Source organism: Anarrhichthys ocellatus, unplaced genomic scaffold (assembly GCF_004355925.1).
Source record: "Anarrhichthys ocellatus isolate YVR2014 unplaced genomic scaffold, GSC_Weel_1.0 scaffold32, whole genome shotgun sequence".
Lineage (NCBI taxonomy): Eukaryota > Metazoa > Chordata > Actinopteri > Perciformes > Anarhichadidae > Anarrhichthys > Anarrhichthys ocellatus.
Genome location: NW_022280062.1, coordinates 3,327,080 through 3,353,730, shown reverse-complemented (window position 1 = coordinate 3,353,730; position 26,651 = coordinate 3,327,080). Strand labels below are relative to the sequence as shown.

The 26,651-nt window shown below is 39.9% G+C and overlaps 3 protein-coding genes across 8 annotated transcripts in view; 1 reads left to right on the top strand and 2 right to left on the bottom strand.

Annotated features, from left to right (window-relative positions):
* Positions 1–257: 257 nt before the first annotated feature.
* LOC116393063 (ras-related protein Rab-8A-like) lies at positions 258–5,353 on the bottom strand. The gene is made up of 8 exons (XM_031864984.1): positions 4,395–5,353; positions 3,552–3,612; positions 3,095–3,155; positions 2,910–2,987; positions 2,708–2,797; positions 2,066–2,131; positions 1,920–1,970; positions 258–354 (listed from the first exon to the last, which is right to left on the bottom strand). Exons 1-8 carry the CDS (start codon positions 4,516–4,518, stop codon positions 265–267), a joined length of 621 nt encoding a protein of 206 aa, XP_031720844.1. The 5' UTR covers positions 4,519–5,353; the 3' UTR covers positions 258–264.
* A 100-nt stretch (positions 5,354–5,453) lies between these two features.
* Positions 5,454–14,440, bottom strand: LOC116393060 (tropomyosin alpha-1 chain-like). Of its 4 annotated transcripts, none has more exons than XM_031864979.1 (9): positions 14,070–14,434; positions 11,919–12,044; positions 8,135–8,268; positions 7,425–7,542; positions 7,264–7,334; positions 7,069–7,144; positions 6,620–6,682; positions 6,471–6,540; positions 5,454–5,795 (listed from the first exon to the last, which is right to left on the bottom strand). In XM_031864979.1, the coding sequence occupies exons 1-9, from the start codon at positions 14,181–14,183 to the stop codon at positions 5,713–5,715; spliced, it is 855 nt and encodes a 284-aa protein (XP_031720839.1). In that variant the 5' UTR covers positions 14,184–14,434; the 3' UTR covers positions 5,454–5,712. The 4 variants fall into 4 exon arrangements, with proteins under 4 accessions (XP_031720839.1, XP_031720841.1, XP_031720840.1 ...); XM_031864980.1 differs by lacking the exon at positions 5,454–5,795 and adding an exon at positions 5,804–6,255 and having other exon boundaries at positions 14,070–14,440; XM_031864981.1 differs by lacking the exons at positions 11,919–12,044; positions 14,070–14,434 and adding an exon at positions 9,444–9,957.
* Positions 14,441–19,011: 4,571 nt separating this feature from the next.
* The window catches only part of ap1m1 (adaptor related protein complex 1 subunit mu 1), an 11,570-nt gene continuing 3,930 nt past the window's right edge, over positions 19,012–26,651 (top strand). Inside the window, exons 1-10 of one of the 3 annotated variants that reach the window (XM_031865418.1) lie at positions 19,012–19,199; positions 20,268–20,424; positions 20,552–20,619; positions 20,734–20,864; positions 21,468–21,615; positions 21,831–21,957; positions 22,175–22,314; positions 23,753–23,824; positions 24,125–24,283; positions 24,522–24,647. In XM_031865418.1, coding sequence (XP_031721278.1) covers positions 19,158–19,199; positions 20,268–20,424; positions 20,552–20,619; positions 20,734–20,864; positions 21,468–21,615; positions 21,831–21,957; positions 22,175–22,314; positions 23,753–23,824; positions 24,125–24,283; positions 24,522–24,647 — 1,170 coding nt within the window. In that variant the 5' untranslated portion in view covers positions 19,012–19,157. Of the gene's footprint in view, positions 19,200–20,267; positions 20,425–20,551; positions 20,622–20,733; positions 20,865–21,467; positions 21,616–21,830; positions 21,958–22,171; positions 22,315–23,752; positions 23,825–24,124; positions 24,284–24,521; positions 24,648–26,651 lie in introns of those variants that run through there. The other 2 variants (XM_031865417.1, XM_031865419.1) reach the window with 2 other exon arrangements.

The following is a 26,651-nucleotide window of genomic DNA, read 5'->3' as shown; positions in this document are numbered from 1 at the left end:
TGCAGATTCATATTTTACTTGCAAAACACATTTTCAATTTATAAACATGAAGACAACAGATTTCCTTAAAATGGAAGCGATGCACCACTGGAAGTTTTCAGAAGAGGAAGAGAGGAGGGGGAAGTCCTTCGCTTACTGGGAATATAATGGCTCGTGTGGACTGGGAGGACAGGCCGTGGATGGGAAGAAAGAAGGAAGTGCTAAGAGCAAGCACAGTCCATTTATGTCCAGCCAGCTGGCAACCAGTACCGAAGACCTCGGTCCTCAGAGAAGGCTACAGCGGAACAAGCTGGTCTTTTTCTGAGGCTCTGAGATCTCGACTCCATGACTGCTGCCCTGAGCCGTGTTGCCCTCCTGCAAAATGACAAATGAACAGGTCAATGCTGTCACGTAGAACTGCTGGCTCAGCTCTCGGAACTATAAAATGGTGCTCATAGGGACTCTTTTAGGCTGAACACCCTGGAGAGGAGACACAGGGGGTACACCCCGAGTCTCTTAGGGTGCATCCCCGTTTCCCTCACTTGGGTCCTTTCCTTGCGTCTTAGTCCCTCCCACCAGGGATGCATGGAGGAAACCATGCAAGGAGAGAGGAACTAGGAAATATGTTTTCAGAGAAAAGAGAAGTCCTTTCCTCAGTTGAGTCACGTGAAGCGACGCCTGTATCTGATGACTGCGGTCGCTGACTCATAGCTGGATCAGCAGTCGGCTTTAACAGCTGGAGAGACTTTTGATAAGTTTGTGTCTGTTCATATGATCACTGTACTTAATAATAGTAACTAATACTACTAATAACTAATAAAGACACAGTAATCATCACTGTAGAGGTATTTTCTCTCTGGATACTGTTACCTTTTTAACAAACTGTGTCCTGTTTATGAGCGCAGGATCGATTTCTACCGATGGAATGCGTCTGTACGTTTTGAAATTCAGATTGTGTCGTCATTAATTAACCCAAAATATGATTATGGTTTCTCTTGAATACTGGAATTAATTTATTGGGCTCCATGTTTCAGGTTACATTTAAATGATATAACTCATCAAACAGACACTCAGGAATGATCCGCCTCACGTGACTGAATGAAATGATGATGAATGATGTAAAAAGTGTTTCTTCTCTCAGCTCTCTCTGACTTTAATTGTTTCCATAATAAACATTATTGAGGGAAATATGTGATTATTAAAAGACAAATCTTTCTAATAAATGAAGAAAGTTGTTTGTGGTCCTTTTGTTGTTCAGTCTACAATGAACATTTATTTAAACCAGACGGTGAATCAGAGAACTAATCAAATATAAAGCTTGAGTTTAATCTGCGATCCGTCTTCACGGTTTACATGTTGAAAAAAATCTCATCAGTCCGATCAGCTGCAGCGTCCAATCACATAACTGATGAACAATGAGGGGGCGTGTCGGCCGTTAAAACACTTCCTGGAAGCCTGTTCTCATGAGTCGTCCCTCATGGCTCCTCGGACATCTCTCCTCGATCCTCCGAGCTAAATAAGAGCTTTGGGACGGCCGTCAATATGGCGGCGCAGAACAACTTCCGGTTCAAGCGAGGAAATGACAAATAAGAGATTTGGGATGTACCCACAGCAGAGGTGAGTGATTTGAATATACATGTTATTTAACAGCACTATTAAACAACAGGTTATACTCAATTCTTTTGGTAAAGATAACCAAACTAATAATATGTTTGTATCTACAGGCCCGACCTTCAATAACTATACCTGAGCAGTACAGTACAATAAAACACTCAACCCTTAGTGTGCGTCTCTTATTTCCTTGAAACAGTCCACAAATGCTTGTAATGGAAAGGGTCTTCATTACAAGAATATTTAAGGAGATGCTGAAAAATTAATAATTACATTTATCAATCTCTCACATTGCAAAGAACTAAGATGTACAATCAATGACTTCTTACCAATTTTGTGTCCATTTTTGATTTGATGTCTCTGGCAAGTGTCAAAAATGCCTGTAAACCAGAATAAATACACACGTCGTCACATTGATGACATGTGATCTCTTATTATAGGGCAGATTATAACTCAAGGAAGAATGGCTTCTTACATTTTCCACGTTGATGTTGGCCTTTGCACTGATCTCCATGAACTTTATTCCATACTCCAATGCGAGCTGAAAGAAAATGGAAGAAAAACTTTACATTTTACCAAGTGTAGTGACTTTAACAACTATCCATTTTAAAGCCACTGGAGGGCGAACGGGAGAACTTGTTCGGACGCGTGTTCCACAAACATTTCAATGTCCAATGCGCTGTCTTTCTTTAGATCCTTTTATTCAAATACATATTGGCACCGTAACAGAATACAGGATACTTTAGAGGATAGTATAAGCCCTTGAAACTAGCTCACATGCCGGCTGACACGCTACATTGACACGGCACGTTGACACGGTCAAAAACTGTTAGCTTCCCGTCCACACACACACCTGATCCTCATTACCAGGCACTTACATATATGCACATTTAGGTTAATGTACCACCCACTGTTCAATGTCAGAACTGCATGTGTACACACCCCATGTTTCCCTCAAAGACATAAGAAAACAACAAAACCACATTATTGCTCCAACACCAAGTCTGTTGACATGTTTTACTATATCATATACATCTAATATAGTGCAATGTTTTTATTTATTATCAAGTATAACCCAGTGACAATGTATTACTTTAACTTAAACCAAGCTTCTCACCTTCTCGCCCCTGTCTTTGGACACCTGCCGCTTGTCGTTGATTTCACACTTGTTGCCGAGGACCATCTTCTCAACATCTGATGATGCATGCTGGATCAAGAGAAGAACAATTAAATAAAAACAACACTCTACATGGTGCCATTTGGATATTTGAAAAAGTAGCAAGCAAAAACAAAGAGGGTCTATTTGAGCCATTAAATACCTCCTCTATGTTCCTAATCCAGTTCTTGATATTCTCAAAAGAATCCTCGTTGGCGATGTCGTAGACAAGCATGATGCCCTGTAAAGAAAATCAAATGTGTTGACAATAATAGAGCTCAAGATCGGTGGTTTCACAGTAGAGTGGATTTGTATTACATTTGTTTGACAACACTTGGAGACGCTCACCGTTGCTCCTCTGTAGTAGGCTGTTGTGATTGTTTGGAAGCGCTCCTGACCGGCCGTATCCCTGAAAAACACCAGAATTGTGACATCTCATATATCAGAAAGTATCATCAAGGGTATCATATATCAGAAGAAATATGAAATGCCTTTAAGACCAATATTGGGATAACTTTTGGAAAAGTTAAAAACACTATGTCACTGCAGTTAAGTATGCCAGCTATGTATTAAGACGGGTGAAATCAATTCTGTTAAAATTACAATAATGAACGTGTAGATTCAATTCTGAAAAAGTTGAACAATCTTTACGGCCGATAATTCACATTTTAAGAGCGTTAATGATCTGTAGGCACCCTATTCTACATCTGTAAGGACACTTAGGTTAAGTGTGAGTCATCATTTCTTTATTAGCCACACACTGCTAGCATGTCGTTCTGAGTTAAAGGAATTTTTATAAACTTACCATATCTGTAGCTTTATCTTCTTGCCGTCAAGCTCTATTGTCCTAATCTTGAAATCAACGCCTGGAGGGATAAAGAAGGATCGTGCACGTCAATCATAACGTTAACTTGCTAGCTTACTGTAGCAACCTGTCAAACATTAGTCGACACTACTGTGATACAAAAATGACACTTGTGGACTAAGAAAAACGGCAGCTCGGCTTCTCGTCATTGCATAAGTACATTTCAAGACCTACTACAAATTCAATTCACAGGTTCACTTTTACTCAACTCGTCAATCTTCACATCTTCATCCTGCTAAATTACTGACTAGCAGAGGTCAATTTTCAATAAGATTTAGGGGAACCAAATTATGGAATGACTTTTCCCAACTAACAAAAAAATGTCAAAAGGTGCCTAAAAGAAAATCTAATAGTAATAGTTTTTTTATGTATTAGTGTTCATGTCTTTCTTGTTTTAGCTGTTATATTACATGTATAGTTGTTTCACTCATAGGGACTTGCATTACCATTGCTAAGGAGTTACTGCAGGTGTATAAACCAACATCCCTGAACAAACACAAGCCCATGCTTACTCTCACATGCTCGCACACACTCGACACAATTACATTATTTTTTTCTTTTTCTTACTTTCTTTTTTTCTGTTGTTTGTAATGTAATGTCTTAAATAAATGAATACATAAATAAATGAAGTACAGGCTCTTTATTAATGACAAAGAGAAACTAACGTTACTTCAACCCTTAACCGTAGCACACCAGTAAGTAGACGGAGCCACTGAGACAGCTCTTTGGCGTGTTGTAAACAGACAGAAATACAGTTCAACATCACGTCACCAAAAACCGTACCAAGAGTTGCGGTAAACGTCGAGTTGAAGGCGTCTTCTGAAAACCTGAAGAGGACACAAGTCTTCCCGACACCAGAGTCGCCGATTAACAGTAATTTAAACAAATAGTCGTATGTCTTCGCCATACTTGATATTATTGCGGAAATCCCGCCCGGCGGATCAGCGAACTGAGTGTACAGAATGTAGGCGACACGCCCCCTGCTGGCTGTTTATATCTCACTGGGACCAGAAGGCGTTTACTCACTTTACCAACTGCAGCCTTCAGTACTCAAGTGGCATACTTAAGTATACTTTCTAGGTACTTGTACTTATATAGAGTATTTTCATTTATGCTACTTCACTCTTGTGCTTACCAGTGACATCCTAAATGTTCTTTTTACTCCACTACACTTATTATGCAGCTGTAGTGATCTATTATGCAGATTCATATTTTACTTGCAAAACACATTTACAATTTTATAAAATATGATGCATTACAAGATAAGATAAAATGCTGCATACATAATATATTTATACAATGACATACAATAATACTTTGAAGCAGGCCATTTTAGATTAGCCTACTTCTACTTTTGATATTTTATTCATGATAATCCTTCTTGGCTTTTACTTAAAAATTGGGACTGCAGTATTTTGTGGTACTCAATTTTAGAAGGCCGTCACTATTTTTGGCAAAAAATCTCAACACTAGGTCCATTTTAGTTGCTGTTTCGGAGTTTTCAATTACATCGCATGGCCTTCTTCAGTCAATGAAGTTGCACAGTTGCCATGGAGAGAGTTTAGTTATTATTTAGTACTCATTACTCCTTTTGTGTGTGGTGCTTGTGTGAAACAATGTCAGAATCAGTGACATTGTTGTGGGACCTGCAGCTGAGCCATATCTCCAGTTTTGTATTTGACAATTCCTCTTGTCTTAGCAGAGCACAAAGAAAACACTGTGCATGTTAGCACATGTAAACTGAAGGGAGAGGTAGTTTATGGCTCTGTGTTGAAATTGCCAGAAGGACACACATGCAGAACTGTGCGTACATAAACATAGTCTACACAACACATAAAAAACTCACATCATCAGTTTTATTTGCGCTCAGAATTCGGTCTACAACACAATTTCCAGCACCGAAACTGATAAGCATATGGACCCAAACCCATTTAACAAAAAGGTAAAGAAACAAAAAGAACCATAAATATATAAAAGGGGTACATGTGTTTTAACATCCAGGATTAAGAGTGAAAATTACAGAGAATGGATAGCATGTAGAAAATATCTTTTGCAAAACAAGTGTTTGCTTTTTTATTTGCTTGACGTTCTTCTTGGCATTTTACAAGCTATTCAGCTCTTGGAGTGTTTGGTCCAGGACTTGATGCATTCCTACGTTTTGCTCCTTTTCTTTCGATAGGCTCTCTGCAATAAAAAGTAACAACAGATATGAAATGCAATGGCTTTGTCAGTGAACAGATTATTGATCATATAAGAGCAATGGGTGATCTATTAATATATGGTTAGAGCAGAAATACCAAAGGAAACACTCGAGTACAATACGTTAACCTACAAATTTGACCTTTTCATAACGGCCAAAAAAATATATATAAACTGTTGTAGCTTCTGAGTGATAAAAAGCAGGCAGAACTCAAATGACAGAAGACAGAATAAAAGAGATAAATATCTTTATTGAGCTTTAGTTTAACGCAAAAGGAGCAAGGGGCAGAAAAAGAAAAGACAAAGTGCTTTCAATCGGACGAGGGGAGACAAAGGGAAAGTAGAAACATCATGAGCAAGGTTTACAAGGTGTTCATATCATTGAGGGCAAGATCCAGCTCCTCGCTGATAGCCTTGTATTTCAGCTTCTGAGTGTACAGTTCGTCTGCAGGTCAAAGGGCAGAGAGAGGGAGCAGGTGGAGGAGGTTCAGAGGAGAAGGCAGAATTGTGCAGACCATGATGGGAAATCAGGAGGAAAAAGAGAAATCAACGATTAAGAATAAGAAGATTCAGAATGTTAAAGTTTGGAACAAAGGTTGAGTATGGAAAGAGTGGATCACTGAAGGATTGAAAAGAAAAAAGGATTCAAATGAAGTGTACCTTCTAAGTCATCTATGGTCTTTTCCAGCTTAGCCACTGTCCTCTCTGCGAATTCAGCGCGGGTTTCCGCCTTTGAAGAGACAACACACATGTTAACCATCCCGACTCGGCTTTCCTAAGAGAATAGAGTATAGTAGGCATGAACTTACCTCCTTAAGTCTGTCACTCAGGACTTTAATATCCTCCTCATATTTGTCTTCTTTCTCAGAGTACTATAGAGACAGAGATATAATAGGTGACGAAAGTTATCTCACAGCCAAAACAATAAATATAGCAATCTTATCATAAGGGAACATTCTTCATTCTGCCTTTTTGTGCTCAATATCTATGTCGTAAACATAATCGATATAAATGTTACCGATACATGACATTTGTCTCTTTTTTTCAGAATGTCAGATGAGAGTTCTACAGTTTTGAAGCTCATTGTGAACAGAATATGGATATGTAGGCAGCTGAATTGATGGGTAACACTTCCTCAGCTTCATAAAATGTGATAATACATCAAGATGCTCTGCTGGGTGGTCGCACTGAGCCACTCCGTTGATTGTGAGAAGATGTTTTAAAAAGGTCAAACTGCTGAGAGATTAACAACACTTACCTTCTCAGACTGAGCCTCTAGCGACTTCAGGTTGTTGGTGACGTTCTTCAGCTCTTCTTCCAGGTCAGCACACTTGCTGTATGCATAGAGGAAACACATTTGCATTTTCTGAATATGTCTGATGTTGACCTGTTATCTGATAACAACTGAATGACATCTGCAAGCATTCATATAACTTCTTCAATTTGTGCTTACAGTTCTGCAATTTCTGCCCTCTCTTCTGCCCTCTCCAGCTCACCCTCGATGATTACCAGTTTACGGGCAACCTGATATCAAAAAAAGATGTTAAATCACAGCTAAGCAAAAATGTATCTGAAAACCGAAAGTCAGCTGAAATGTGATCTCAGTGCCCGTACCTCCTCGTATTTGCAGTCCGCCTCCTCAGCGATGCGTTTCGCTTCCTTGAGTTGAATCTCCTGGATCTCCATCTTCTCCTCATCTTTCATTGCTCTGTTCTCAGTCACCTTCATGCCTCTGAAGATCAGAAAAGACACACGGCCTTTAGTTGAACACAAATTTACTTCCTCTGCCTACCTGTTCATGCGTTTGTGGTTTCGAGTATCAACATTATTCGGATGCTTGGAGTCTGTTCTGCACCTCATGCTGGCATGCAAATGAGCTCACTGGACATACTAAACTGACAAAAAACAACCACAGACTTGACAGAAGAAGAAAAAACGAACCGGCTCTTGTCCTGTACATATTTTAAATTTAATTTCTATTAATAGTTTAGCTTCCTTATATTTTGCTCTAAATTTGATATTTTTTGTATCTTTATCTGGTCTGTTTCTTGTGCATCTAACACCCAATTTCACTCTTGGGAGATCCTATTTCATTGTATCTTATATTTCCAGAACTAATAGCTCGGCCACCTTGTCCACAACTAAAATGTATCGCCTACTCATCCCATGAGGCTTTACGTCACTGCTCCAAAACATATGAAAACATGGGCAATTTTTGGGACCCTCAAAGCCATGAGGTGATCATTTTCCAACCTTGCAGCTGATGGTGTGTCTAGAATGTATGTGGTTAGTACATTATGACTGAGGTACGTGTGGATCCTCACCTTTCACTCTCATCTGCAGCCTTCTCAGCCTCCTCCAGTTTCTGCAGGGCTGTGGCCAGTCGCTCCTGAGCGCGGTCCAGCTCCTCCTCCACCAGCTGGATCCTGCGGTTCAAAGATGCGACATCGCCCTCCGCCTACAGCGACACACGTACACACAGAGAAAGAGAGGTCAGAGGTTAGCCAGGAAACAAGCTGCTGCCACAAGAGGAAGGATACTGTTGAGGATGGCCAAAGCTGCACAATGGAAACTAGCTATGTAGATTATATTAGTTTTGAGTGTATTGTCTTAATAGTACTGCAGTACTGAAGGTCTGAATATTATGAGCTGTATTTTGATGGTTATTTAATTATGCATATTTATTCTTTGGAACCGATCGCAATACTTTCTACGTATGCATATAACCCCATTTTGTTTTTTCCAATAAATCTGATTTCTTCCGCGTAAATCAGTTTCACTCACAACAACCATTGTTAGTTCTGGACTTTGCAGCTTGACCAGACTCTTTGAAAACTGCTGATGCAGAGAGCAACAAGAGTGGCAGAGTTAACCCTGTCCTATCCGAAGTGGCACAGCTGGGCTGACTGTTTGTAATGTTCAGCCATTTATGTTTGAGGGGACAACAGATTGCTTCTTCTGGGCCCGTTTCCTGTGGGACTGATATCACAGATAACCGCCTCTGCTCTCTTCTTCCTGTGCAGAGACTGAGGAGGTGGCGGAGGGATTACAGTCAGCTCCTCATTTCAGATATGTGTCAAAAGCTATTCAGGTAAAAAGCTCATAAGGCGAGCAGAACAAAGATTACTGGAAACAAACCATTTATGTGGGTTTTTTTTTTTACATTATTTTGGTGAAAATTCCAGCTTTTAAAAAAGTCATAAAACTGCCACACCTTAATATTAAAACAACAACCACGCTGGCGGTTGATGCAATAGCTGCCGACGGCTCTCGTTGCAATTGTAGGTGTTTGAGAGGATCTAGGGCGGGTTTAAGTTAGATAACGCAGTCGAACAAAAGTCTGAGAAGGAATGTCGCTACCATGATGCCCCAACTTCCCATACACCTCTTAAACGACCACATCGACACATTACAAGATTAAATCGACACATTTACCATCGGGATACGCAGGAAACTTTTGGAATTCTTACAGGAGTGTTATGAGAGTACCGTTGTCGCTTCATGCAGTCCAACACTGACAGTCTGCGTGTAAATTATTTACAATATGCAGTAAACATGTTCAACTGGTATGAGAGCAGTACATATAAAGTAAATAAATGCGACTGAAGTTGGATACATTATTAATTATCTCACTTTTTCATGCTGTTCCCGTTCAGTGTCCAACTCCCTTTGTACCGCCAGTGCACGGTCTTCTGCCTCATCAACTTGCAGCTGGAGGGATTGGATTTTCTTCCTCACCACCTCCATAACCTCGATTACTTTGTTTTCTCAACAAACAAAAAAAGGAGCCCGGATAATGTAGCGGTCTAGATCGACTTGCTGTGTCCTTAAAAGTTATTGATTTGCGTAAAAGTCGTAGGCTCCGATGGAAAACTTTGTAATCTCGGGCAGGAAGTCACGGACGTGTAGGGTTGGGATGGGGAAAGACAAAAAAGGGGTTGGGAGTTTTCAGGAAATTTATGGCGAGATCCTCCAATCCTGTGAGGAAGCCTGTCTCAGATGACATCACAGGATTTAGGAGGGGAAGGCGCTGCTCGTTTCCTCCACAAAAGAGGTGTGTAAAGTCAGTGCCCGAGTCTCTATTGTGGACTTATATGGCAAATGTAAGGTGTCGCTCAGGCTACGTGTTTCTGCTCCGATTAGAAGGAGGGAGGGCACAGCGATCAACAGAGGAAGTTGCCTCATCTGATTCAGAGCTATGAATCATATCCAACGTGAATCACAACACACGGATATGAGTGGGTGTGTAGGTGTAGGTGTGTGTGCGTGTGCGTGTGTGTGAGGGAGAAAAGATAATACAAGTTCAAGCTTGAGTGGGTGGAGGAGAGAGACGCGAGTTGTAAAATTGTTGTTGAGTTGTAGAAATCAAAGGTGCAAAGATTGACTCCTGGAAGGGTGAGGAGGCAGGGTCAGTGGTGGGCCGGTTATAATGCTGCTCTACGGGGGTTGTTGACCTGCAGCAGCTTGGAATGTAAATGGCTTTGTTTGCAGACATGGCCCGCAGCCATCGGGTGGCGACACATTCCTTCAGCGCCCCCTTCGGTCACCTCCTCCTCTTCCTTACTTTTTAGTGCAAAACCCGGATTGATTTTCTCTGTCTGTCCTTGTATGACATGTATGTGTATTATAAGCACCGTGAAATACAGTGGAAGAAGAAGTAGTGGTGGACGGACAGACAATAAGCAGACCAGCGGGCATCTGATGGGTCACCTGAGACAGAAATAATTTGCATTCTTGTAGTCTGACCTTTAACCCTGGGGTTACTGCTTTCACTAGTTTTAGATTCACTGTGAAGGCTACTTTTATTTGATGCAATGTATTCAATTGTTTCAACTGAAACATAAATTGATCATCTGAAAATTCATCATTCAACTATTTTGACAATGGATCAATCATTTTACTCATTTTTCAACCGAAATGCCAAACATTTGTTGGTTCCAGTTTCTCAGCTGTGAGAATTTTCTGCTTTTTACATAAAATATATACTTTATGTAAATGTAAACAGACTATCTTTGGGTTTTGGACTGCTGATAAGACAAAAGAAAATCTTATTGTTGCTCCTAGTTAATGCATCATCCTAAGAATGTGAAAAACTAGATGGTAAAAGAAGGCAATCGTTACGCGTCTCTGATAAAACCACATTAGAAAAGTATTTCCAGTGTTATATCAATAGTATTGGACACAATTGCCCAAAAAAGCAAACAAGTCTGTTTGTCACCATATTGTTTTTTCTGAACCTGTTGCTTTAGATCCAATACAACATTTAATCAGATATCGTCTCGTTAAGGTAACTGAGATATTGCTGTTAAAGAAAGATCATGCTAAATAGATGCTATTTGAAGGCAAAGGATTATTCACCAATGTTGCTGATAAGGAATGTACTGTAAGGGCCAGACAGAGCAGAGTGTCATATCTCTGCCCCCCAAAAAAGGCCAGAGCATTGATTTCATTAGACACTGCAGTATGGAGTTCTCTGTTTGCTTAAGCAGCATTCCTGGGATTCCTGGTCGGCTACAGGCCGACCAAGTTGTGTCTGTGCTTGAGAAAAGGCTCTTACAGACCTCACAAAGACACCCACAACTCAGTGATTCTCTATGTTCTCTATTCTCTATGAACACTATGTGGGGTAGAAGATAATTAGTAGTTTTGTGTAAATTGTTTCCAACATACATACTGTAGTACAAGGCAAACCTTTGGTGTGACTTGACTGTATTTTTTTCCCTTTGTTTTGTTGAAATCAAAGAAGCCAAGGGACTTGAAGATTGTGCTCTTTGTTACAAATAAACAAATAACATTTAAAGCAGTTTTTGATTATTATATTTTCTGAGCGTCACTCTGCTGCTAGTTTCAATTCTCAAGAAACAACCAAACTATTAAGGCGAGTCCAGACATGGCCTTTTTTAGGGAGTGTAAGCAGTGGAGGCAACACAGAAAAGAACATCTGTCTGCAAATTCTTTTTATTGGTCTTTTTCCAATCCTGGAGTGATATTTAGTATAGCCTGTCTGAAAGAGTGGTAATCAATATGTTATAAAACTGAAACTCATAAGTTGTGGCGTTCCACTGCAATGTGGATAATGTGTTTCAGATGGCGTCGTGGTTAACTCACATCTGTGGCGTTCTTCTCCGACAGTTCCAGTTTCTCCTGAGCATCCTTCAAGGCCTCCGAGTACTTGTCAAGCTCATCCTCTGCACCCTTCAGCATCTTCTGCATAGCGAGCAGCTCATCCTCCAGCTGAAGGAAGGCAAACGTGACAGAGTCAGGAAGGATACAGCAAAACCAAACCAAGTAAGTCTGAATAAAACACTGCTTTGTACAATCCAGGATCCAGGACAATCCACTTAAGTAGATCTTTTCAATCCCCAGAAGCACTCTGATGTCAGGACATAACTAGTGCCAACCTCAGAAAGTTAGATGTCTCAAAACAAGACTAAAGGTCTAAAGCAATGACAGTGACTCTGTGGTGCTCTATGTAGGAATAGCAATGCTTTGAGCTAAATGCTAATATCAGCATTCTAACATACTCACAAGGATGATGTTGATGTCTAGCAGGTATAATGTTTACAATGTTAACCATCTTTAATGTGTTAGCATGCTAACATTTGCTAATTAGCAGTAAACAACAAGTACGGTTTAGGCTGATGGGAATGTCAGTTATCCAGGTATTTGGTCATAAACTTATATGCTGTTGTAGTTTAGGTGAGCCGGTCCTTTTAATTGCTGCCGGAGACTGTTGTCTGTGATGTATGTTAAGATTGAGTATTGCTTTTGATATTCCGTCAGAATAACTGCACTCTGATGTTCGTGCCATCGCGCCACGAATAGCAAAGAAAGCATCTCTTAGCACTGCTTGAATCAATGTCATCAAAAAAAACTAAGGAACTCTGCATAGTCTTCTAGGATTTCATGCTGACTGCTCCTTGATGTGGAAGACAAGATGGGGGTCCATATGTGCGGTGCCATAGACAACTGTCACTCCCTGGGTGTGATTAGGGCATTAGAGACCAGAGAGAAGATTCTTTCCACTTGCTTCAATGTAGATCCAATTTTGTCTGTGCCTTTCCAACTCCCTGCTCTCCAGCATTCCTCTCGTACCGCCGTGATGACGACACCACGTCTCACTGGGCAATAAGTAGTAGTAGTTAAGTAGCCTCAAATGTCATATTACATCTCCAGATTCTTGTGTCAAGTGGTACACTATGATTAAGTTAGCCCTCGACATATCAAACTCTCTTAGGTTCTTGCACTGCAGCACCAAATATGAATGTGCAGGAATTGGTGAGGTTGCTGTTGATAAATTGCAGACTTCATTTCAGATAAGAATGCTGGCTAATGAAGTACTCTCCTGCTTAAGAGTCAGAGCGACAGCTGCTATAGATGGGTTGTTTAAACTCCTGCAGCACCACGTCTGGTAGCTTCAAGTAATCCCTCTGGTTCACTGTGGATGTGGATAGCAGTCGTCACTCTGCCATTCTGTTTGTGCGTCCCTGTGGACATCCTCCACCTTCGTCTGCCCACCAAGTGACAAGACTCAGGGGCTCAGTATCAGCTGCTCTCTGTAATTCAGCAGTTTGGTGCTTTGGGAAATACTTGACATTTTATGTTAAGCCCCTCTGCAGTCTGGACAAGTGGTTTAGTATTTATTCATTTAAGACCGGACCGTAAAAAATAACAATATTTTAAACTTATATGTGAATAGCAAATTAATCATATTAGGCTGTTTTCACAAAATAATCAAAAATAAAGTTGGTTTATCAGTGAATGAAAGAGACTCAAAATACTTCAGAAGGAAATCATGAACACATGAACCTATTTCCAACTTTGTTACAATAAGGTTTATATATTCTTACCACTCTCGACGGAGCTGTATAATTAGAAATATAGTTAAAATCAATCACGTAATAATGTTTTTTGATATTGATATATATCATGATATGGAAAATGTACACAAAATTACGGATATGATAATCAAGTTATGGAGTACATCACAAAAAATCTTCAATATCTAATTTAGTAACTTTTTAATTACAGTTTGCTTTGATGAGTCAATTTGGACAATTATAACCATATCGTTGCAGTAGCTCTCTATACTTCTTGTATTTATTTCTTCAAGTACCCGGTGTGGGATCAATAAAGTTGATCTCATCTTGAAAGTCAATATATTATGATATCTAATTATTGCCCAACTCACAACAATGAGTGTTAAACAAGAGCACACATTGCTCTGCCAGTCCGTCACCTCCACCAGATTTGTCTCACCAGCTTGCATTTATCCTCCGCCGACTTCTTGTCGGACTCGGCCTGTTCTGCCCTGTCGATGGCGTTCTCCTTGTCCAACTTCAGCATCTGCATCTTCTTCTTGATGGCCTCCATGGTGACAGTTGTGTCTCGCAGGCTTCGGAGGAATAAAAAAAAGGCTTTTATTGCTTTAGGTGAAAAGCTGTTGCAGATGTTCAGAGGAAGACGCCTCACAAGAGCCCGCACAAGGTTGACGGGAAAGAGCAACCAGCAGATGTAGAGAGGAGGAGAGAGACAGAGGGAGCGCAGAGCGAGAGGGCAGAGAGGAGGATGCAAACTGAGAGTCGGCGGAGCTGTATGTGATTTAAACTTGACTGGAGGTTTGGAGACAGCCCCAGTCTCTAGTGACAGCCCTTTCCCACTGTTTACCCCTTCCACCACTCCCCTGTGTTGGCTACTCCAGAACTGTGCCCCCCTCCCTCATATTAACTTCACCTCTTGAAGGCTCTTTGGAGGAGCAACATGGTGTAAATCTCCTTATTTGGTTCATGGTCCTTTTGTTTTGAACAGGACAGCAGAGAAACAGCAGATAAGAAGAAGGAAAATGATCCAGAACTCAGTTATCAAAAGGACATTGTTCACATTAGTGAGTTTATTTTCCCCCTTTGGACTGCATATCTATATTCCTGGGCTCTTACTTAGGAATGTTCAAATTGATGTTAATACCAGAGTTGGTTAGAAAGGACATAGTTTTCATTCTACTGCTGCATGAAAAAAGGGCTTTTGGAAAATGATCCAGCCAAAGAAAATTTGGAGAAAGCTGTCTGCATGTGATCTACACCAGGCAGCTGGAGCGTTCCAGTCGAGCTACACACATAAACCATAGGTCTACTGCAATTAAGATCCTCTCAATTACTATTGGTCTGAAAGACCTTTATTTAGATCTGTCTTCTGTTGTTTGTAAGGCACACAACATAAAAAGCATTGTTGACTGGTGGATACAACTTGTGTTACTGAGATGGTTTCCAGGAATTTCATTTTCTGCACCAATATGAGATATTTGGAAAGTGGGTCATGCATGGTGTTCCCTTCATTTATTTTAAGTTTAAAGTTGAATAAAATGGCAAGAAAATCAAATGTAAGAAGATGAAAACAATTTAAAGTAGATATTGATATTTTTGTAACTTCTGATTAAACTTGCTTGCATACAGTGGTAATTTGAAATTGCTGTAGTGAGTGGGAGCTGTGTGTGTGTGTGTGTGTGTGTGTGTGTGTGTGTGTGTGTGCTGATGACATCAGCGCTAATGGACCTGTCTGCTTGCTTTCAACTCCTCTGTGCCAGTTGCCCCAGCTAAAAATAAAGATTCCAAGGAAACTCAAAGAACAGTGAGGCATACAGTGGCCATTTAAGTGACATCTTAAGATAAACTTGGACACATGCATCTCATGTTTTTCATATTGCGTTGCCACTATTACAGTCTGTATCCCCTTATTGGATGTCATTCCTTGTACAGAAGAGGGTTGTCTGAAGTTTTAAGGAGCATATCGCTGCAGCGATATGCATGTGAAAAAAAATCTTCTTCGGTTTAATCTACATAAACCATTTAAAAACCCATCAATTATATTAAAAATGCTTTGTTGCAAAGATATTTTTCTTAGTTTATGAAAAGTTGTCACTTTGTCATGACATATCAGATGGGTTCATGTGGTGTGAGCTCAGAGCCAGTTCTGCCTTATTCAAATTGGTGTTAGTTTGACAGCTTTGCAATCCTGCGTTCAACACAAGCTGACATCATGACAATGCGACTGTGTGCCTTACTTGGTCTGTCAGGGTGTTGGCTGCACACAATGTTAGGATAACAGCTTACTCGGTCAATTTAATGTAACAAATAATGATTTTGGAAGTGTTTTAGTGATGTTTTATTTTAATGAAAGTCTTCTTGGGTTGTATAGTGAGCAGGAGGTTTGGAGCCGAACCAGGAGAGGAGACCAGAGAGAGGAGGTATAAGGCAGAGAGAAATTGAGACGGAGTGGATCAGATACAGATTGAGAGAAATCAGAACCCTCCCACAGGAAACCGAGCTAAACTCCTCTTCTCCTTGTATGGTAAAAACTCCCCCAAAAGCCACAGGATCGCCTTGGGAGTAGAGTCAAAATCCTGCTAAGTATAAATCACAAAGTCATGGGAATAGTGGAACAGATTAGAGTGTATATTATGAACGCTACCATGAAGAATTCAAACTAGTACAGTTTTAGGAGCCTTAAGTACTTGATGTCATGCAAGGGATATGTGGACATTGACGCTACAGTTCTGGGTTAAATGTCCCCACCGATAACTTTTATTAACTGAAAACACATTTGTTACAATAATCAGTCCAAGTCGACAATAATGAACAACTAATACTCCTAAAGTTTACTGTGGCAACATCTGCACATATCAAGTATGTCACACCTGTGTGATGCGCTGACTCATAGTGTACTGAGACAAGCCCATTCTGCAACAGTAAACATGTCTTCTCTGCGGTTTCTGTACAAACATGTCTTCATACGCAGCTAACATCCAGAGATCCCCACTTACAGCCCCAAACACAAACACTGTGTATAGTGTATTGAAGTAGCTGAGGGAAGTGGTAATCTGTTATATTTGGCTCTGTAACTCAGTCCAGTTGTATCTTTGACTTCTAACAATGTCGAGACTCCATCTTACTAGCCAAGGGATCAGAGATCTGTCACTTTGATGAGGCACAGTTGTCTCACATAAGTCCAGCGCTGAAAGGCTTTTCACACCAAGAGGGGGAAAAAAAAATCAGATGATAGTCATTATTTCCGTCCCTGCTTCAGTTGCCTCTGTTTTTAACTTTATCAAATGTCCAAAACTACCCAACTGTTCATTCACACATCACATGTTGTATCTCTGCTATCGGTTCACATCTCGATCTCCATCATACACTGAGGTGAAAAGTACCAGCTGCTTGGCTAGTTTACTTGAGCAGGCTTTTAGACCTAGTTATTTTAATGTTAAGCCTGTACTACCTCAATAATTACTCCAGTAGCTTTGTGTATTATCACACAGTGACATGTTCATAAGTGGTATATTTTTAGATATATGAAGCAGCAATGCCTCTCATTATTTGTTGCTTGGCTGCCATTTAAGACTTGGAGTGTGTGAGATGATCAAGTTCATTTCAGTATGACGTTAAAGAACTGGGGTCACATATCATTTGACAGTGAAGACTTGCAGAAACTGAGAGCAGTTGAATGAAAATCTGAGTTCAGCTTTGGTGAAGCTAGACACATATTTGCACCATTGCAATGGAAAATACATAATGATTGGCTGGTTATGCAAGATTCACCATCCGACCACCCAACTAATGACACTATATGACCAAAAGTATATGTGAACATGCTCGTCAATGTACTTTTGTGTTGTTGTTGAATATATTTATTGATTTTCATATCTTTCCACAATAAATAAGGACACAAAAGCAAAACATAGCAGATAAAAACACAGAACAAAACATAAAAAACATGATGATCATGGTCATCCTGTCATGCATAAGCTACATTTCTTCATCAGAAAGTACAGAGTTGGTTGGGTGACTTGGTTTTCCAGGTAGTTCATTCAGCGTTTTTTCAAATGTCTGTTTCTGGCCTTTAGTAGCATACGTCAGTATTTCCATTGTAAGGGAGCCATTTATTATTAGTTGGTGCTTCAGATTTTTTCCATTGAAGAGCTATAAAATATTTTGCCAATAGCATTCAAAACCTGAGCAGTTTTACCTCTGATTTTGGTAGTTTCATATCATCAGAAAAGAGACCCTATATGTGCAAAGACATGGACAGAGAGGAAATGTACGGAAACAATACTAGATACCCAGAGAATGTGCATCTCCTGGCACTTCCACATACAGTGTACCAAATACCTCCTCCTCTGAGACACATTTGACAAAAGTGTCTGGATTTTTTTTCATTCATTTTGTGTAAAATAATCTTGTGTTCTTGTAGTCTGGGACCATTTTTCACGGCCTTGGCCTTTTAGTTGCAATAAATGGAAATATTAGTACTACAGCATGCAATTATATATGAGACAATAGTGAGCTTTCAACTTTGTGGGAAGTGTTTGCATTGCAGTTTCATCAAAACATTTGAAAATGGTACTGTCTTTTGGTGTTCATTATGTGGCAAGATCTGTTTTACCTAAACATTGGTAGCAGTAAAAGTTGTCTAGTGCAGATCAACCATTCATCCAGTAGAGGGAACTACAGGATGAAAACAAGGTTGATGACAGAAAGAAGCAGATCTGTGTAACATCGCTCAGAAACCATGGAAGCTTCAAAGAGCGTGTTTACATGGAAGAAATGCAAACTCTGGATTTATAGTGGTCTTGGTAAAATGTAATCTATTTCTGATGTGTGCATTGTGTTCTAAAAATCTGAATAAATGAACATTGTATTTCGCCATGCATGTCATCCACACATTATCTAACAACATTTTACACACACTTTACTACAAAAGATGGTATAAGGACAATTTAATAATATTCTATATCTGAATCCATGTCCATTCCATGTCAATAGAAATGGAATGAGACTAAAACATGGGCACGGGCTTGTAGTTTTTGTCTGTACTGTTGTCAGGTCAAGAACAGGAGAACAGGTGACATTGTTGCATCCATCAGTGACCTTGTTGCACAGGTTTATACGCAGAAAAACACTTTAAATTGTCACACAAGGCAAAGATAATTTAACATTTACCTGATTTAACCTGATGCACACTCAATAAAACAATACATTTTCATGTATTTGTCAGATTTTACGCCTATGTATCAAGATACCAGCCATTATCCCCATCCATTCACAAATAAATACATCTATTAAATGATTTTGGAGCCTCTCTGGAGCACTAACAGTACATCCTCCAGTCCACAGGGGGCGCTCGTCAGATGCCCGGATGGTGTGACAAACCAAACAAGGAAGGGTGGATTTCCTCCTTTACAGTATTATGAATGAAAGTCTGTTCTTTGATTTTAGCCCCGAAGTAGTTATTATCAAACGTTATCAATACGCTGCTGATACGGAGCTGAACTAAGCTCGTGTAGATTAGTTCAAGATGTCTGCGAGTGCGGTGTATGTCTTGGATTTAAAAGGAAAGGTAAGATAACGCTACGTTGCTAAACTGGTTTTAGCCTAGCTAGCAGCTCTGCTAACACATTCTTCGCTGACAGATCACGATGTGGTTTAATCTGCAGTAGAGCAGCTAAGGCATCGGCATAGGTCGATATGCTATGTCAAGGTTTTGGCCTTTAATTTAAGCCAGTAAAGTGCACAAGGAGGTCAGATTCATGTGATGGTTTAACTGGAAAATATTAGGCCACGTAGCGACAGGAAAACAAACCCGGTGACCAGCTGTTAGCAGCAGGGACATGTCAACGGTTGCCAAAACTCCCTCCCTTCACAAGTCTACAGTTTAATCACATACATTTTATGATGTCCCTACAACCTATTTTAACCCTTGTGCGTCTTCTGGTAAAGACGGCGTAAACGTGTATTAATCGAGATGCATTTACATACAGAAAAATCACGTTTGACAGCTGTTTGTTGCTACCACGCACAGATGTTTCAGTTTAAAAAAAAAAGTAACAGGTGCATCAGAGACAAGGCAGCTACTGGTTTGACAAATTGCAATATTGTAAAGATGTTTGCATGTAGATTAAGATGTTCTATCTAGTTTTGTTTGTGCATAAAATATAGCATTTCATCATAGATGAGTAAAGGTGATTACAAATGAATGAACCCATATGACAATATGTTTAATTGACTGTATTATAAACTTCACCCATTGGTAACTGACAACTAACATTTTAATAACTATTTCATTCATAACTATGTATCCTTGAAAGGCTCTCAGCATGACCAACAGTACTCCAGATGTTTTTTGTGATCGAGTTTTGATTGATTTTCAAGTAATGCATTAAAAATCAACCATAAGTTACAATGAAAAACAGGACACAATTTAAGAGGAAATGTATATACACATACATATATATGCACATATACATACACATATATATTATGCACATATACATACATACACATAGCAATAAATAATAGTAAATAAAAAAACGTATAAATAAAATACTGTAAAATAGTACTGTAGATGTTGCTAACATTCAGTAGGATCGATATTTCAAGCTAAACAAATACTGTCTTTTCTTTTCAGGTCCTCGTGTGCCGAAATTACCGGGGAGATGTGGACATGTCGGAGATCGAGCACTTCATGACCCTTCTGATGGACAAAGAGGAGGAGGGGACCCTCTCTCCAATCCTGGCCCATGGGGGAGTTCGTTTCATGTGGATCAAACATAATAACCTCTACTGTATCCTTCACTCTGTGTTATTGTACTTAACCAGCTGGTCAACATTTGGTATTATGTCTCTTGTACCGCTGTGGTGCTTTTATATTTTAACTCTTGTAGCTAAAGTTCTTAACACACATCACATCAGTGGTTGCAACATCCAAGAAAAATGCTAGCGTCTCGCTGGTCTTCTCCTTCTTGTACAAAATTGTCCAGGTAGGACTGAACTCTTCAGCAGAATTAGATAGTAAACAACACTAACAAAGCCGTATATACTTGATGTTTATAGTGACGGACAAATAGGAATATAAAACAAGTTGTGTTTTTCAGGTTTTTTCAGAGTATTTCAAAGAATTGGAGGAAGAGAGCATCAGAGATAACTTTGTCATCATATACGAGCTGATGGATGAGCTGATGGATTTTGGCTATCCTCAGACTACCGACAGCAAAATTCTTCAGGAGTGAGTTTCTTCTTCTTTAGTCTCACTGCAGTTAACTTTATGTACGTTCTTTACAGATGCAACTAATGAGTACTCCCATCCATAAAATATAAATATTCTGGCAATGAAAAAAGCTTTTGAGAAGCTTTAATGTTTGTTATTTCTACCTGATAATCAACTTTAGTGATTTTATGACATTGTCATTGTTGATTTTTCTAAGTGCTAATATTCAGAGTGACATTTCCTCCTGTTTTTACCAATCAGTTTAGCACACGGGATTAAACCAGCTGTTTGATTTAATGTTTTTATGCATTGGTTGTTGTGTTCATCAGGTTTCACGGATTGTCATTTCTATAAGTCAAAGTGAGTTTAGTGTCCTCACCGTAAAGTACTGCATATGACCGTTTAAACTTACGTGACTTGTCAGTGCTTGCTGCAGACATGTAGTAAGCTAACTCTGGATTTCCCCCGAGTGTCGTGAGGAAGGACAGTCAGACAATCCTCCCTAAGTAACCATAAGAGTCTCTGCTCGTCTTTGATGCTTACGGGAACCCGCCTCCGCATACAGTTGATTTTCCCTTTCCTCTGCTTTGCGTCTGTGTTTACATTTTTTTTGTCTTTCAGATACATAACCCAGGAGGGGCACAAACTAGACACTGGCGCCCCGCGGCCCCCCGCCACGGTCACCAATGCTGTCTCCTGGAGGTCAGAGGGCATCAAGTACAGGAAGAATGAGGTCTTCCTGGACGTCATTGAGTCAGTCAACCTCCTGGTAGGAACTCCTTGTTTTAGAAGCGCTGTGTTGCTCAAGGAATGCCAGTCACAATGCTTGTATACTTCCTCCCTGTGTGCGTCACAACATTAGCTATCTGAACTTGCTATATTTTCTGTGGGCTGCTGTGAGAGCTCTCTTTAAAGCTCTCTTTAAATGGCTAATGCTTTCTATGATGGCGTTCTCTGTAACACTTTTATTGCTCTACTTTTCAGGTTAGTGCCAATGGTAATGTTCTACGTAGTGAGATCGTTGGCTCCATTAAGATGCGTGTCTTCCTGTCTGGAATGCCTGAGTTGCGGCTTGGCCTTAACGACAAGGTTCTGTTTGAAAACACTGGAAGTGAGTCATCTCTTCGAACAGACTTTGGTTATTTTGTGTGAACACACGATTCGAGCTGGGTGAGGAGCTGCCTGACGGACGATGTCAGGCAGCCCTACAAGTTATCTACAAATGCAATTTGACCTCGGCCTGTTTTATACCAGTTTATGCAGTGCAGGTACGCTTGTGTTTCTCTTTTTCTTCTTTTCATTTCATCTCTTGTTTTTTCATGGAGGAGGAAAGAGTAAATCCGTAGAGCTGGAAGATGTGAAGTTTCACCAGTGTGTCCGTCTGTCTCGCTTTGAGAATGACCGCACCATCTCCTTCATTCCTCCCGATGGAGAGTTTGAGCTCATGTCCTACCGCCTCAACACTCACGTGAGTACTGTAGATCTATCAGCAGGGTCTGGTGGTCCGATAGACTGACCCCTAACAAGAGGAAGAGTGTCAAATGTATGCCTGCCAAGCACCAAATCCCACCGCACTTGCTGGTAATTTTCTGAGATATCATCATTTTTTTGTTCCTTGGGTTTCAGTAGCCTTTTTGATTTTGCATGTTGCATGCATGTTGTCCTCACAGCATATCAGCCGATGAATCCGCTGTAGGAATTACAGGCAGACAATGTATTTGGAATCATAATTAAGCAGCCCACCACAATAAATCCTGGTGCTCGTAATGGCCAGTCTCCCCCTAGTTGCAGGTTAATATTTACAAAACTGTAAATCCTAGAGATAGCTTGAAGGCTTATATTTAGCAAAGGTGTTTACAACAACTTCTTTGGGAGGCACAGTCGGTAAGCTAATATTTAAGTGACGGGATCTTGACCAAACCAAACCAACATTTGCTCAAATGAGGCTAAATTGCTTCATCATCAACCGAACCAAGAGTATTTCAAATACCAAAAACATAGTCCGTGGAGAATCATATGGGAGGAGGACAGGGGGAGGATTTAGGAACTCACTTAAGGTTAAGAAAATGTAAAGTGACATTAAATTCTCAATACAAGTTTCACAATAGAAGTGCCAGTAAGCTTGTGGGAAAGGAAGTAGCACAGTGGAGCAGAGGTCCCTCCAGTTGTAGCTACTAGGGGTCAAACTTGAGAGTTCTAGAGTGGCACGTTACTCAATCATACCTGTCATATCTCCTCCTTCCCAAATTCACCCCAATTTCATGATTGAGTTGTGGTAGAAAAGGAATGAACACAACAAGTTAAAAGTTACATATTCCTTCACTAAAAGTATGGCTCAGTGTGTATCTTGGTCTCAAATAAAAGAAAGACTCAAATAGGGGATCAAGATTGTTTTCATGTTCAAACATTTTGTGCCTCATTATCTTCTGATCAGCTGATATATTTTTATCATATATTTTTTTAAACTCCCTAATACCTGCCTCAAGAATGTAGCATCTGCCGGGCTATATACTGTATATATGTTTAATATGAAGCATGTTGCATAACGACACAGGGTGTTAAGTACCCCTCCTTCCCCCCCAAGTTTTGCGCAATCTGTGTCTTTCCCTTGATTTCGTCTGCGACACTGAGAGCACACAGCACTGATTTCACACAATGCAAAGTTTGAGTGTATGACATTTTTGTTGTTTTTGTTGGTTGTAAATATATGTATGCCTACAAATGCATGTCCTATTCTTAAATGTTTAATGTTGGTTCTTGTTGCAGTAATATCTGCTATCCACCAGGTGGTGACTGTGTCACATGTTGTTATTTAAGCGGACATGTATGTTTAGTGTAATAGAGCCTGTTCAGATGAATTTGATAGTGGGGTAAATATTTATTTATTTTTTAAAATTATTTCTCAGGTGAAGCCCTTAATCTGGATTGAATCTGTGATCGAGAAGCACTCCCACAGCCGGATCGAGTACATGATCAAGGTAGGTCACCTTTGCCCTCGTCATTCATAGCAACATTCTTGTTGTTGTCAAATCTGGTTCCCATGGTTTATTCTTAAAATAAAAAGTAAGAAAGAAACATTTGATTTGATGGTAATGCAGTTCAGCCCGACTCAAAGTATGTGAACCATCACATCAGGGTACTGAATTGATTTTAAGGGACTTAGTTGTTGCTTATGTTGTGTATCTAGTTTTCATGTGAGGCAAACCGCATTTAATACCGTCATCAAGCTTTGGTTTGATGGCTGTTAAAACTGGACCTGCTTGTTTTTCTCGTCTCAGGCGAAGAGTCAGTTCAAAAGGCGCTCCACAGCCAACAACGTGGAGATCCACATTCCTGTGCCAACGGACGCTGACTCACCCAAATTCAAGACCACAGTGGGGAGCGTGAAGTGGGTGCCCGAGAACAGCGAGATCGTCTGGTCAATCAAGTCCTTCCCTGTGAGCATGAATCCTGACTCATGAGTTATCGTGCAGATGTTAAAAAGGGATTGCGTGATCTTACGTTTGGGTTTTAAATAATGCTGCAAGATGTTGTGTTGCAGTTTGCTTGTGTTTCTCAACTGACTCTTGTTATGGTGGGTTAGTTCTGTGCTATAGATAATGTTTATAATAACTTAGCAGTAGAATATCAAGTGTAAGTTTTGTATGAATAATTCTGTGTTGTGACTTCTCACAGGGTGGAAAGGAGTATTTGATGCGAGCCCACTTCGGTCTGCCAAGTGTAGAGGCTGAAGACAAGGAGGGGAAGCCACCGATTAGTGTCAAGTTTGAGATCCCATACTTCACCACTTCAGGCATCCAGGTACTCAAACAGTATTTGAATTTGCATATAGTTCCACAAGTAATTTATTCAAGCTACATGCAGGAGCAAGAGGGTAGAGGTAGAATAAGCCGAAACTCAAATCCCCTTGGATAGAAAATACAAGTTTTAATTTACAAAAACAGGGTGATTGTCACAGGAAAATACACTAAATCTATTTACAGTTCGAACTGTGTTTATCATTCCTATAAACACAGTTCCTGGTTCAAGCAAATCCCGCAGTTTATCTGCACCTGCTGTCTGATTATCGGCCAGTGTACATGCATGCGTAGTCCACATATCTTGCGGTGCTCGGTTGTTTCCCTGTAACCCTGGATTCAGAATTTATAGTACGGAGCAACGTCTCTCGTATAAACTCTCTCTCTCTCTAGAGCAGGAATTCAAACAATTCATATTTGACCTGTTTTTGGCCAGAGGGGGCAGTACGGGAGCACTGTTAAACTGTGAGACTCTTTTTGTGGTAGAGAAAATGTCTACAGTTGAACAAACCAGAAAGCAACTGCTCATCGACTTGGACTGAGCTCTCTGCCCTCATGTTAATCACAGTGATAGAAAATGTCATTCTTAGTTGCAGGTGAGTAGATTCATTGGAATTTGATTCTGACCACAGACTTACACAGATGGGCTAAACTCACTGTATAATCCCGGTTGTCCTGTGATTATATGTGTAGCATTACAGCAACACAAACCTGTGTTTCTCCAGGTCTGGATGTGAGGAAACAATGGCAACTTGACAAACTCCATTTGAAAATAGAAGTTTTCCACAAGGATTTACATTATTCCACTTCAGTGTTAAATCAACCAGATCTCAACTCGCATTGTGCTTCATCGTCTAAAAGCAATAACTTTTGAATTTGAATATTTTCAACTGAACCAGAAGTTGTAAAATACAGGCACATTCATTTAAATGCTGTTTTCTAAAGACATAGGACAAGTTATCAATGCCACTGTTGTTCAGAGCTTTAATGTGATGGATGCTTTATTGAGCAGTAATTCTTTCCTAAAACAGTATTTCCTTCAGACTGTATATAAACGTCCTGTTCAAAATATTACTTTTATAGCAATCTTATTTTTAATATTAAGCTCTTTGATCAAGCTCAGCAGATGTGGGTCCTGAATCTCTCCTTCTTACACTTGTATCTACTTCTTGACTTTTAACATTGCTTTCTGTTTGGCTCAAATTAAAAGAGCTGAGTGGTCATATTTTCCAGCTTCTCCACATTTCCTATGATAGTCAATAAAACCGTATTAAAGCTGTGTGGACATTATGCAGCCCACTCGGAAACAAGAAGCTTGAGCCCACGATAATTGAAATATGTGATACTTTTAATTGGGGTGGTTTTGGCAGTACAAGAATGCTCGCCATTTTCCAAGGTAATTTGGCAGCTGAAATAAGTAATCTTCTTTTCCGTCCTTCCTTTCACATCTTTGCCAATCCACAAATGAACAGATGCTTGAATGAAAGGAGGCGCATCAAGTCATTGTGCAGCGAAAAAACAGGTGTTGAGATGCTTTGCATATCTATGAAATAGAGATGGGGATAGAGGTATAGAGGCTTGTCCAAGGTATTTTTCAACGCTTTTATGATCACAAGCAGAAAAAAAACAACAGCAATGTTCCTTTGGGCTCTAACAAAAGACGTCTTTTTTTTTACGGTTGAAACGTGCATTGATGGTAAACATGTGCTTTATTTATAGTGAAAGTGCAGTTTCAATAATCCACACTTCTTTTTATGGACCATAGCAATGTGTAAAATATGTTACACACAACATACGCATGAAACATTGAATAAGTAGAATAAAAAAGTAACTAAATGTAATAGAAAAACAACCAGAAGTCAGATAATACACAGTGCAACTAGATCAGACTTGCTCATCTGTTTGGTTGATGGATCCTCTTTTTGCGGTGTTCTACAAACCATTGTTGGCTTGTATTCAAACACACACAGTATATAAATATAGAGCGTGTGTGTGTGTGCGTGTGTGT

Coding starts and splice junctions, on each gene's coding strand:
- LOC116393063 (XM_031864984.1), bottom strand. CDS start 4,518: ATGGCGAAGACATACGACTATTTGTTTAAATTACTGTTAATCGGCGAC. Junction 3,156..3,551: donor AAGATAAAGCTACAGATATG/GTAAGTTTATAA, acceptor GGTGTTTTTCAG/GGATACGGCCGGTCAGGAGC. Junction 1,971..2,065: donor CCAACATCAACGTGGAAAAT/GTAAGAAGCCAT, acceptor TCTGGTTTACAG/GCATTTTTGACACTTGCCAG.
- LOC116393060 (XM_031864980.1), bottom strand. CDS start 14,183: ATGGAGGCCATCAAGAAGAAGATGCAGATGCTGAAGTTGGACAAGGAG. Junction 7,543..8,134: donor GCTGCAGATGAGAGTGAAAG/GTGAGGATCCAC, acceptor TCTGATCTTCAG/AGGCATGAAGGTGACTGAGA. Junction 7,335..7,424: donor CGGACTGCAAATACGAGGAG/GTACGGGCACTG, acceptor TTTTGATATCAG/GTTGCCCGTAAACTGGTAAT.